Here is a 14,025-nt window from a genome sequence, read left to right as displayed (position 1 = left end):
GTCAGTGGACATAACGATCGTTTCAATATTATGTTGTTGTTGTTCTGTGATACGTTTTTAAAAAGTCGCTTTTCTCTTTGATTACTGGACTAATTGCTGTGAAATTTTCAGTAGTTAAAAGTGGAATTTTTTTTCTAGAAGGCTATTACTTTTATTCATTTCTAAATTTTGTATGAATTCTATGAAATTTGATTTTACGTCCAAAATTTCGCTGTATTATTTTTATCCACGGGAACACGGACTTTAGTCCGCTTGATGACTGGCTGTACGTTTTGATTCTGCAAAATTCTTGCTACTAGAAATCCGGAACTTTCTTGTTTATTTACAATTATATAACCATTAGTAATTAATTTACATGGAAAAAATAAAATTGATCAAAGTAAGCAAGAAATGAAGTTTTCCTGTGCCTATTTTTTGTTGTTGGAAGAAAGGTTTTTAAATCCCAATATTATTGTGCAAGCTTTCGTCGAACCCCACCCTTAAACAATTTAAACCAGGGGAGCAACCAAAACTCTTTAAGAGGATAGCTAATTTTGAGCACTTTATAGAAAATGAGTCTTCTGGAGTACGAATTTTTTGCGTCATTGTTGGACCTCTGTTGTTTTTTAGGGTTATATTGACATGCGTTACCAAATGGTATCAACTAGGGAAGACACGCGATTTGGATCCAGAACCCAGTACGGTAGCAGTGAGATTCTAATTTTGACGAAAGTTGATGAGCGAGCAGTATTGCAGCTCGGCTGGAAACGTGATATGTTGCGTTTCTATTAGGTATGGTGTCGCGGAGGATTCTACTCGAGTCCGTGACTTATTATTCAGATTCGCCGAATCTGGCAAATGCCGGACACGCCCTGCCCTTAGTACCAAACCAACTCCTTGGAGGTACCACTGGTAAAAGTGAATAGTCACTTTGCTACTGGTTATACCGTAAATATATTCTACTACGGTTATACAACATAAATTGCAACAAGAGCACATAGTCATCCGACCAAGTCCTTTCACAAAAACTTCTTTTAATCGGTAAAAATTCTTCGGGCAAACTTCATGAATCATCATGATCATCGTAGTGCAACGACTAACATACATTGTGGTAGTATACATCGTCGAAATAACCATTGTTGTGTCACAATTGAGTCAGAAGTAGGGGATTGTTGGCAAAAATATAAGTAGATATTGTGCGACTGGAGAGGGGATGATTGTCAAACTAAAAATTGTATCATTTCAGATCCGAAAGGATACGGTATGCCCTAGCTATAAATAAACGTTCAAGGTTCAGGATCATTCATTTCTCATCATTGTTTTTTTGTTTGTTACATACATATAGATACGGTATGACTCTTCCTTCCCCATCAAACAGTCTAGGGCTCTGGGCATGGGAACGAAATCGAACTCAACCAATCACGGAGGCACAGTTCTTACCGCTTCATGGCAGCTCCCGCCACGAGCGTACCACGCCGTTTCCTGCCATGGTTTTATGGCGCTATTACCGGTATATTTACAAAGTCATGTACAATATTTAGTTTACCATGCGTAATTATATATACCTAAACCTAACCCCAAATCCACCCAAACTGTATCCATAAGAAAAACTTGCCCAATATTTATCACCATCAGGGGCAGCCCTGCTATTACAGTCGACATGCCATGGTTGCGGCAACAAAATTGGTTGTATTCGATTTGCTGCTGTTCTCGCTGTTGGTTTGTGGCAGCTAAAAGTCTAACTGCACTTGTCACATCATGTGGAGATAATTATGTGTGAGAGGATTGCTGGAATCTTCTTCACCATCAACTCCATGCAACCTAAACAAGTAACTGGCTAACAAACCAGACGAGAGGTCGTGGTTACATTTTCTGTACTAATGCTGACCCTTATAAAAAAAACTCATGTTGGCATATGCCTTTTAATAACACTACATTTCTACAAAAATAAAACAAATAACGCATATACAAAAATAAACACAAGAAAATTACAATGTTCGACAAAGGACTTATGTCACCGTTGGTCAAGAAATGTGCATGTACAAGCTATCTAAAGCTCGAAAGATGGTTTATTAGGTCACAATACTGTGCGAAACATACACTAATACTCTATAAGGATTACCAACACAACTAACGCTGTTCAAAAAAATACAATTTTTTTTAAGTATTCAAATAATTAGAATAAATGTTTTTTTGACATTTGTCACACGACAGGATTTTGATGTAAATAAACCAATTTAGGTTGTTCGATCCAAATTAACTGTAAAAACTTAATTTTGGCATACCAATCAAATATGACCAAGCTTTTGTATTAGACAGTGTTTAACATTTACTAATTATGTAAAATGTCTGTAAATTAGTATGTACTATAAGTTGCGCCAATTATAATTTAGTTTTACAGAATCTGAATTCATTTAGTACATAAGCATGGCATGTATCAAAATTAGACATCATTTTATGTCTGATAAATATCAACACGGTTGGGATTCTGAATAAAACAATTTGTATACCGCATGATGCAAATATCTAATCATCAGGTTCACCCATTTTTTTCCGTACATCGAAGCATTTAGTTTTATCCAAAGCTGGAATGAGTCAGTGGTGAAAGTAAAAAATATACGACTACAGTGTTAAATATAGAACAAAGCAACAAATGATAACAAAATGCAAATAAAATATTGACCAAACATAGGCAGCATATTGAACTAGGGAGAGCCATTATGCTGGAAGCTGTAGAATGATACCATCTGTCATATTATATGTTGAATAGCATATTGTGTGAACTTGTTGTAACAACTCACGTCTGAATAATCTTGACAGATCAATATGTCAACAAACCCATATTAATTCTGTGTAATATGACGAATGGTAAAAAAAAATAACAAAAATTTTTTTTCATTAGTTGAATTCTTAAAATGCAAATATGTATTCGAATGGTAAACTTTGTTTCCTTCTTTCAATGCCTAACAATGTTTTTACAATATGATTGACAATGTTCTACAATGAATTACCAGTACAAAAGGAAACACAAAGCAGGCTGTAACTGTCAAACGAATTGTTTGAGATTACGATTAGCACCTTTAAATATAAAATCTTACGAATTTCGTTCACAATGATAAGTTTTAAGTAAAAAAAACAGTGTTTTAGTTTTCCAGCCTTGAACGAAATTAGGTATGTTGGTCGCTGCTCGCTCCAGTGCGAAGGTACTGATAATATAAGTCAAATCGGGAAAAATGCTGACAGAAAAAAAATTCAAAAACATTTTTCTGACGATGAAATAGGTTAGTCATAACAAGTGAGGCACATTTGGTAGCAATCCAGAGCACTAAAATTAAAAAATAAGCTGTACATTATATTAACCACACAATTCATGAAATGCCTAGATCAAATAGAAAAAGAACGCAAGATATTATTACAGGATAACTAATAACTACACATGACTGTGGGCCAAGATTGTAAGCAAAGGGGCTCCTGGACAACTTTTGTACGAATAATAATTACAAAACAAAATCGATTAGTATGTTTCAATATTTCTTCAGTTCCAATTCGCGAAGCAGTGCGAAAATAATTGTATTATTTTGAAAGAAAATCATAAACAATTTACTTCGAACTTAATTTCAATTATTGAAGAAAAATTCATCTAGATGAATTGATAGAATCTTGTGCACAGCAAATTTTTCATTTAGAATTAAGCAAGTCTCAACAGATCTACCAATGGCTTATCAGCCCAAGGCAGGCATGGAACATGTTTGTTGAAGGTATACAGGAGACACTATTCTGTTTTGTTGTCAGATTCATCAGAATCAGGTTGATTTTCTTTGTTATCATTTTCAATGTTTTGCTCCTCCTGTATGTTTTCGACAGAGATTCCACCATCATTCTTTGGTGCTACATCATCAGCATCATGTTGCATTGAAGTTGGAACATCTTGTTCTTGGTATTCATATTCTTCTCCTGAACCTTCCTCTTCTTCATCCTCACCAGATCCATAGCTTGTTAACGGTTTTGTTTCACTGACAGACAAGTCAACTGTAACCGGATTTTTCGTTGAAGAATCCTTCATGTTTGATTTATCTTGCAATTCAGAATCTGGAACGTCAACACCATTGCTGACTTCTGAATCCTCCCCGTTTTGGTCTTCATCATCATTTACAGCTTCCTCCTGGCTGTTAGATTCTTCTTCCTCATCTTCAACCTGTCCATCCCCATCTTGATCAATTTTTATTGTTGGCACTCCAGATAGTTTTGCCGCATCTTGTTTACTTTTATCCAAATCCTGCATCATGTAAAAGAATGCCAATTCATTAAAAAGAACTTCTGAAAGGCCCACAACTAAATCTTCACCACATGAGCCAATCCTTTGGCCTAGAAATTTCTTGAAAGAATCATCCAGAATTGAGTTAAGTTGACCGGAGAAGAAACTCTCCATGCTTACTTTATCCACGTCATCTCCCTCACCATTTTCCGGAAACCCGTTTGCCAACCCACGATTTTCATCCATCCCTTTTCCAACACATTGCACAATTTTACTTTGCAACACATTCACCAATTTTTTGTCCAATGTTTTATCATGATTCGCTTTGAGAAGTGGAATTACTTCAGATACAATATGCTTGATTCGAGCTCTAAGTAGTTTAGTATTGAGATGCGGGACTTCATTTTTATCTGGCTTTTTTATTGCACCAATTGGACCCTGCTCAGCTAAAACTCTTTTACCAATATTAGCAGAGCTCAGAATTTCTTGCTTCATACGTTCCATCTCCCTCATATGTCTCAAAGCGGCATCGAGATGAATCACTGTACTTCCTAAATCATCAGCAGCAAATGGATTAGTTTCGTTACCTTCACCTGAAGGTGTGGACAACTCACTTGCACTTGAAACTTTGAGAGACAAGTCATAACCAGTGTCAGCTGATGCCCTTGCTTTCAATTTAGCGTACAACTCATCTTCACTGGTAGCGGCACTTTCACTAGGGGTATTCTCCGAAAATGACCCCTTTTTAGGGTTCCTCTTTTTGCTTTTAAAACTAGTGGGTGACTGTTTGGCTTTGTCATTTTTTCTTGGACTAGATGGAATATAACCTTTCATTACATCCTGTAATACATATAAAGCATGTTGCCGAAGATAGTCCGTGTCAAGCTGCTGGAGGCTATGAAATAACTCAATCAAAAAATGAGGACGTGCTTCATTCTGTGAAATTAAAATTGCCGCTTCAGAATAGATGCTATCTCTCAATGCTTCAAATAAATCGTTGTCGGCATCAACACTGGCTTCACTTTGTTCTTGCTGCACAGAAGCATACATTTGTGTTTCACTGAATTGAAAGCCACCACCATCACCCATGAAAGGTGCATTTGCGAGCATTGTTTCTTTGCTTGGTACCTCAGCCTGTGTTGGTTTCAGAGCGAAAGAATCTTGCTGATTTTGATAAAGTGAAGTCAATGGTTCAGAAACGTAGTCCAAAGTTGCCAGTGGCGTTCTTGTGGCTTGGGCTGCTGTAGGTTTTCCACTGCTTTCTGGGTTCTTTGTTAGACCATACATCTGCCAATAAAGCTCCTTGGTTTCTTTCAAGATAGATGCAAATTGTGCTGAGCAGTTGTCAAGTTGGTAGATCAAGAAATCTGGCGATATTCCATAACACAAATTACCAGATACAGAGGTTTGTTGAAGATTTAGTGTATTCAGGAGCAACTGTGATAAAGATTTTTGGTCTTCAAGCAACAAATGCATTGTTGCATTTGAGCTTAATAAATCTTCTTGTAGTTTTCCAATATCCCCTTTCAGTGAAGTGGAATCCATTGCTGGGGTTATAGGCTGCTGTGTAATGTTACGTCGTCTTCGTGTGGGTGGCCTAAAATCAATTTCATGTTCTTTTTTGTAGTCAAGTTGGGTAAATGCATCTCTAAATGTAGCAGGAACCATAGAATTGTTCTGATTTTGATTTGTTGGTTTAGAAAGCGCATTTCCTCTCTGTCGCAGCTCAAAAGCATTCCGGAATTGTGTGTTATTGTTTTCAGCAAGTCTGCTGTCATCCACATTTTCATCATCTGAGCTTTCGTTGCTGCTCCCGGAGCTAGAACTCCCCCAAGTGGCAGTAGTTTTCTCTGTTGTCGCACCCAAACTTTTCTGATTTCTGATTAAATCAATTAGACGTCTTGTATCCGGTTCGCTCAAACCAAAAAGTCTATCACTTTGGCTTGTTTCTAGATTATTAGGTTCAGAATCTGAAACTCCACGACTTTCATCTGGAGATCCAAGATTTGATCTTATACTCGCATTAGTATCATTGTATTCCTCTCCATTTTCTTCTTCTTCTTCATCATCATCATCCTCTTTCATTTCATTTGTCATATTCATCAATTCTTCTAGCTCTCTTCTCCTCTCTCTTAACTCCTCTAACAGAAGTTGATGTCTTCTCATTTCCCCCCACAATCGTTCTGAAGATTCTTGACCCTCATCCTTCTGAGGACTTTTTGCTTGTACGCTTTTCATTTTTTTTCTAGCACCACTATTCTGGATTCTGTACGGGCTTTTCCTTGCACTTTCCATTTGACTCTGGTAAGGACTGGGGTATTGTGCTGGATTAGGACTGGCATTTGCAGTCTTCTTTCTGTTTGAAGAGCGTCTTTTAGAACATCCCTTAGCTGGACTCTCTTCCTGCTCATCAGCATATTGGATAACACTCACTTCTGGCAACACAGGTTGATAATTTTCATTTTTTTGTTGCTCAATCTCATCTTCAGCACCAATAGAGTTTGGGAAAACAGGTTCAAGGGTCACCACTGGTGGTCTGTTAAACTTTCCAGGTTCTGATGACATCATGTTGATTAAAGTTTTTAATTCATTCAACTCACCTAATGCCATTTTGACCTGCTGATTTTTGTCGGGTATATCTTTAGATGGACTGTCACCCCCACCATTCACAGATTCAGCGGACTTAATTGTCCCTACTAATTTTTGTAGTTCGTCTAATCTAGTTTTCGCAGTTTTTAGCTTGGAGAGCTTTTCCTCCATTGATGTTTCAGCATTCATTTCCATACTTGCTAATTGTTGTTGCAACACAAGAACACGTTTCTGTCTTTCCCTCAATTCTTGTAGCTGTTTCTGTTGATCAATCATTCTTTTTAATAATTCTTGTTCATTTTCCAATTCCTACGAACCAAATTTAAAATCATTAGAATAAAAATATTGCCAACTTTTGAACAGCATTGTAATCTAACCTATATTTAAGTAGTGTTTCATTGTTCACAAGTCCCTACAAATTTATAACAAATTTTTATACAAAATATGTTGAAATACTCGGTATCAAGTTTAAATAATCATTGTCAAAAGAGGCGAAAAGTAAGAAATCTATAAATTGATGGAAAACAAAAAATTGAAAAATAAATAAACCATTAGCATATGTAAGTTAATGTCGACACCAACATGAAGTCTCAATCACCAAATTTAAAGTTGATTAGCCTTAAGATGACCTGTAAGGTCATATAAAAAGTTGGGTGTGCACCCCAATAAAAATCGTTTCACTTAAAATTGTATAAGTAAGATTGATAAGGATAGAATCATACATCGAATAAATTGTATAACAGTAAAAATTGCACCTGTAAATCAGAAACGGAATTATCCACTTGTGCTTGTGGAGATCTCTCATCTTCAAATGTCAAACTTTTCCTCAGCTCTTGATTGCCACTATTGGATCTTCTGGGATAATTGTTTTTAATTCGAGAGTATGTTCGTGTTGACATTGCGCTGTTCGATTTAGGTCCAGTTGATGTCAACATACTCCTGGTTCTATCAGTGTACGTACTCTTCGGAAAACCATTATATCGCTTGTAACTGCCAGGCGAGCCTTTTGTCGCCATTTCTCAGTTCCTAGTTTTAAGCACTGTTGTTAAATATGAAAAATTAAATATCATATCAGCATATGAAAAATTGATTCACTTCGTTGATTGTAATAAAAGCAGTTCATACAGGAGGTGGACAATTTGACTATATACAGATATAGCAAACATACACGACATGAACTGGTAACTTAATGAAATGTCTCTGGGACAAAATGCTGTATATGGCAGCCTGGCAGGGCTACTCAACTAGAGGGCCATGGTCCGAATCTGGAATCTTTCGAGTAAGCTAGTAAATATGGACCGCAGCTGCTTCTTGAATTTGAATGCTTGGGTTTTTTTATTTCATAATCGTGATGTAATGCATTTTTCTCTAAACCACTGAGGAAAAATTGTTATGGTGATATAGGTTTCTCAGAGCATCGTCTTACTTGTTTACTCCCCAAGCATTGCCTAATTAGCAAGATGTCAATGGAGGCGTAAAACTGAAGTTTTAGCGGCTGCTTGGATACATTTTTCACAGATTTTTAGATAAGGTCAGAAGGTAATCATTAAGATTGTTTCTGTGGCTTTGCATGCTATTTGTCAGTTTTTATTTGATTGGCAGGCAAAAACGAATAAATGCTGAAATGTGATTTCCAAGATTAACAACAAATTGACAAATAACTTTGCTATTGGACACGAAGTCGACTAATAAATCGCTTTGCTAAAATTCATGTAAACGTTGTGGTTTTTCTTAATATTATTTGAAAAACCTTCTTCTCCGCAACTTAGATAGGCTATTCCAAATTTTCAGTCTTGAAAATAATTCTAGTCGAAGGTATAAGTTAACCGACACTGAAGCGCGATATCAGGATATTGAAAATGGCTCTTGTATTTTGTCAAACGATGCATTTGAAATTTAGTTCGCATACCGTAGTTAGTATATAGCCTATATATCCTGGAATGACAAGACCTCGGTAATTTTTAGATTTTGTGTACGGACCTTTGGTGAAAATAGTTAAGTAGCCATGGTACCGTACCGGCACCAGTAAATGTTGACCTGTACCATTCTCGTATAAGTTACGTTTACAAAGATGTTTGTATTCAATAATTGTACCGCATTCTATTTTTTACAAAAAACTAACCTCTGATACCTAGCTTTTAAAGTGAAGGTATAAAATTGCGAGCGTGGTTCATAAAAAGAGCTGAGGAACACAAAAAAATTGCAAAACTTGGCATTTCAAATTCCGCCATTTCCAACAGACTGACTTCTATCTTGTGGCCGGGCGCCTTTCGTTTATACTAAATATCGGCCAGACAGACCGATCATTTTCCGACTTAATAACCAAAGAGGATATAAGAGTGTTAGTAAACTCCGCGTGTAGAAAATGCGCATATTTCGTACCGGAACGTCCATAAAAGTATGAAAATATTTTCAATTAGGTCATAGAAAGTTCCACGTTTCCCAGATTCGATTAGTGTGATTTCACGACCGGCTCTTACTTTACCGACAAGTGACCGGCGTACAGCAGTGATTTTAGCATATTTGGTTTTTTTTCTGAATTTGAGCCCATGCCACACGGTATCTAAATTATAATTTCATAAACATGCGAAATCCGTGCTATACAGCTCCAGGCCACTTCCTTTAAAACAAAAAGATCACCTACTAAATTATTCTCGGAATAGATTCTTATTTTTCTACTTCTATTCCCATTAACTCGCAATACTCAAATGAACATCACTCCTTTTGGTCCATTATTATATTATATTATATTGGTGCCAATCAATAAAACTGCATACTCAAAACAAAGTATTAATCAGCATTGTCAGAAACAACATTCTTGCATAAAATGAAAAATTATAAAGCATTCAGCTACAACACAGATTATAACATTATCACAGAAGGAAACGGAAGACAAATGAGTACGGTAATTCTTTCTGGGTGCCATGCAAAATTAGAAATACCAAAACAGAAGCGAATAAGCTTGACTGAACAAATAAATTGCTTCCATTGAGCATTGTTTACAATTCACAGCTGCAAAAAATATAAACATAACATAGTCTAGTGGTAATATTAAGCAGAACACTGTACTTCAGATCATATAAAACATTCCAATTATCTAATAAATGCGAAGCAGACTTTAAAATCAGAATACTACTGTGTCAGCAAAACTTCACAGGAACTATCAGAAAGGCAAGAAAAGATGGTAAACACAAACAATTAGTAAATTCAAGTGAAAGTAAATCACTTTAAAATCAAAGTAATGTCAGAAAATTAAATAAATAAAAATCAATGGAAAGAGAATTATGTGTTTGCCATTCACAGCAATCAAAATATCTTTAGCACCACTCAGAATGTCCATGACTGCAATGAAACTTTCGTTACATGAAGGGTATTGATATTCAAACAAAAAAGGGGAGTAAGATAACAAATAGAAAGTCTGCTGTAAGAAAATTTTGTAAGCTAATACTAAGCTAATAGTAGCGTTTTATCAGGTTTAAAATACAACAAATGGATAGAATTTTGTTTTTTAATCATACTTTTCAGGTTGTCACTGAACTGGAGGTCCTCAGCCAGAGGAGTAGGATTTTCAGATAATGAGCATGAACAAGGCTGAAATTAGGTCGGTTTAATTCAGATGAAGGTGCTGTGAGATTGTGTACAAGTTAATACAAACAAACAAATTCTGGATTGTTCCGGTGCCAAAATGCATCCCTTCTTGAATATTACTGCTTGCTTTCAAAAAGTGTGATCTTAAATATGTCTGAAGAAAAAAAATATCAGAAACCACTGCACTGTACCATTTCCTTCACAGAAAACCAAATGCTTGCATATTTCATAGAGAATCGGTCTATCATTATCGAGAAAAGCCAGCAAAGGTAAAAAAAATCATCAATTTGCACAGTGAATTAAAAACATTCGCATGATTCATATATTTAATCTCTCATCTGTGATGTTCATTCTTTTTTCAATTTTTTCTGAGAACCTTCTGAATGTAAATGGTGCTGGAGAATGGCTGATGCACGTACAGCTAACCAATGAGGACACCACCTGATTATCAGCATCTAGAATATAGAAATACAAATAGCAACCTCACAAGGCGACCAACGAAAAAATTTAAATGAAAAATAATCGAGCTTACATCACAAAGTTATTGAACACAGAGTATTAGTAGAAAATGGAAGTGTCTTGTTGTAAGCTACTTGTTTTCAATTATTTTTCTTTCCAATTAGCTGATATCGAAAATGGGCCAATGTAACAATTTTACTTTTGTATTCAGATATTCAAACATTCCTTTTTTCTATATAATTAGTTTGAATATGTAGACATCTAATACTACTATGGTGCATAGCTGTCTGGTGAATGGAACCCAGTAAAGACTTCTTTCTGAGCCTCCTAATTTAAAAGACGGTTAAAGAGAGTCCCATAGATAACAGACATACCGTAACTGTAAAACTATCAACTGACCTGTATAGTGTGTGGATAATGTCCAGTGCCATGTCTAACTTTTCCAAATGATTTCAATGCATTCTTGACATATATTTTAGCATTAGGACTTGTTGAGCTCAGCAATGATGAAAATTTTGACATTCTGGTTGATATATACATCGGTTCTAAGGATTGTATATGAATATTATGTTGCTTCAATTCCATACCAAGTGACTTTGAAAAATGACTGACAAATGCCTGAAAAATAGTATTTTTGTTAGAATCCATTATATTTCTGTTATAATAACTCAAAATAAAAGCCTGAATCTCCCAGATATACCAATATTACCAAAAATTCAAAAACAAAATTTTGGCAATATTTGAACATATTTCTTTACAAAAAAAATATAAATTAATGACATCATATATGAAACCACCATACAATATTATATTGCTTCAAATATCAAATTAAAAATTGTGAAGGATCACATTGACAATGAAATGACTATTGCATATATTAATTGTCTCTGAGCTTACTTACTACATCAAGCATTGGTTTGTCCACACAAAATGAAAAATGATCAAAATAACACAAGATTATATTTCCATTTTTTGGATGTGATGGTATAGTACACGCAACCTAACGTTTGCATCCCAAGTTAAGGATAAAGTGTATTCTTGTAACCCCATTCCAACTTCATTACACACATAATATTAAAGAAAATTGTGACTGCTGAGCCTGGTTTAGAAAAATAGTGTTGTTACTACTAAATAAAAAATTTACCTTCGAAGCAGAATATAGTGTAATAAGAGGGACGGGAAGCCATCCTGCTCCAGATGAAAGATTTACTATCAATCCCTTTCTTCTCGCTATCATAGATGGTACAATAGCATGAGTTAACATAACTAATCCAGTCATGTTTACTTGTGTTATTGCATATAGACGTTCTGGATCAACCTGTATATTAAAATAATATATAACTCATTTATTGGCCATACTGTGCGCATGTTGGTTGAAACAAATAGACATGCCTCTGCACTTAACAATTTCAAAGTTTGTCATAATATTTTACAAAATATGCTTGGAATTGAAAAAATGAGACAAAACAAATGCCTGCTATTAACATAAACAAGGTTAAAATGATAGAAACATGAACTGTAATTATATGTAAAATTTGTTCTATAAAAAATACTTTGCAAAAATGAACATTCATGTTGCATGGATGGGTATACCAGTATATTCATATTAATAACTATTGAAACCTTGGTAGTTAAGCCTATGCATTGATATTACAATGTACTAACCTCTGTAAAATACATTGGATGATCATAATGAACTCCAGCATTATTTATTAATATCCCAATTTCTTTATCTTTGAGAATGTCTGTGATTCCTGCATACTGGTCAGCAGATGCAGTGCAAAAATCATGAATTATAGTGAAAGTATGAACACCATATCGCTTTTCAAGATACCTGGAAAAATTTGGTAATACCATTTATTAATCATTAAATTTCCCTCCATCTTTCAGTTTCAGTTACTATTTTATGCCTGAACAAATTTCCACAAATGTTTCTTCCACAATTTTTATGACAGGATAAAATTAGACATTGCAGTGAAAATTACAAAATGAATGATCTCAGATTGATAGCAGGGTAAATAAAGTGTCATAGACGAACTATATGACCGCAAATGGACAGACTGAATGCACCACTCTCTTGTGCTGTGAACATTAATAAAAATTAACCTTGATTCTTTAGCACAAAGTTCTGAATTTCTTCCAATCAACACAATGTTGACCCCTCGTTCAGCTAGTTGTCTACAGAACTGCTTCCCAATCCCTGATGTACAACCTAAAGATGTAAGTGATATTCAATTTATTTTATATAAATTACATTGTTTTTAAGGTTTACTTAAAAAGCAAAGAAGCACATTCAAAAGTATCTTTACCACTATTGTGTTTGTAGCCAAAAATATAATGAAAGCCAAACTATGTCTAAATTTAATGATAAACAATGCAGCTCAACTTTACAGCAAATCAAGGTTGACCTACTGACCTAATACACAAATATACGTAATCGCACAAGAACAGTTTTAAAATTCAGCCCCATATCAGAAATATATTGCCATTGCCATACCATCTATGCCATACCAGAAATATATTGCAATATTGAGTTGAGTAATTTAGTTCTGTGAGATTGAATTTTCTGTTAGAAAGTACAGAAGTAAGGTATGACAGCACAGCAGTATGATGTGACCCTACACAAGCTAATCAGTACACATGTACAAGTATGGTACCTACCTGTTACAACTGCCCATCTTCCATAATGTTTGACAAAATTTCTTGCCGAGAAAACTGCTCGTCTATAGTGCACAAAGGTGTGATAGCCAAACTCCGCAGTGAACCTCAAAGCATACCACGCTCCTACGATTGCCACAATATCAATAAAGTAATCCCAGTTTTCCCGTCCAACTTGGGCTATTTGATTGATTAAAAAACTGAAAGAATCTACGGCCGCCATCGTCTGATCGAATGTTAATGCCACAATCCAGACAGCAACATGCGCCGCAAATGACGCTCGTATGCTATACTACACAAATGATACGATGTGGATACGCTTACGCTTAGCACGATTGTGTGTCAAAAACTGCGGGAGAAAATATCGTTAATCAGCAAAACAGAGCTGCAAAGGGATCGCGGATACTTTTACTCATGTACCTATTAAAACGATTATATATTCACGTTTGTTCAAGTTAGAACGAATTTATTCAGTGGTTTCGAAGGTGCGTTCTGGC

The 14,025-nt window shown here is 35.4% G+C and overlaps 2 protein-coding genes across 2 annotated transcripts; both read right to left on the bottom strand.

Annotated features, from left to right (window-relative positions):
* Window positions 1-1,887: 1,887 nt before the first annotated feature.
* LOC120331975 (uncharacterized) lies at window positions 1,888-7,862 on the bottom strand. Its single transcript, XM_039399172.2, has 2 exons — window positions 7,579-7,862; window positions 1,888-7,132 (listed from the first exon to the last, which is right to left on the bottom strand). Exons 1-2 carry the CDS (start codon window positions 7,837-7,839, stop codon window positions 3,752-3,754), a joined length of 3,642 nt encoding a protein of 1,213 aa, XP_039255106.2. The 5' UTR covers window positions 7,840-7,862; the 3' UTR covers window positions 1,888-3,751.
* Window positions 7,863-9,551: 1,689 nt separating this feature from the next.
* On the bottom strand, window positions 9,552-13,938 carry LOC120331976 (inactive hydroxysteroid dehydrogenase-like protein 1). The gene is made up of 6 exons (XM_039399174.2): window positions 13,532-13,938; window positions 12,977-13,082; window positions 12,536-12,704; window positions 12,015-12,188; window positions 11,270-11,488; window positions 9,552-10,866 (listed from the first exon to the last, which is right to left on the bottom strand). The coding sequence occupies exons 1-6, from the start codon at window positions 13,749-13,751 to the stop codon at window positions 10,759-10,761; spliced, it is 996 nt and encodes a 331-aa protein (XP_039255108.1). The 5' UTR covers window positions 13,752-13,938; the 3' UTR covers window positions 9,552-10,758.
* Between the last annotated feature and the right edge of the window lie 87 nt (window positions 13,939-14,025).

This window comes from Styela clava, chromosome 6 (genome assembly GCF_964204865.1).
Source record: "Styela clava chromosome 6, kaStyClav1.hap1.2, whole genome shotgun sequence".
Lineage (NCBI taxonomy): Eukaryota > Metazoa > Chordata > Ascidiacea > Stolidobranchia > Styelidae > Styela > Styela clava.
The sequence above is the reverse complement of the archived record's forward strand: the minus strand, read 5'-3'. Positions and strand labels throughout refer to the sequence as shown.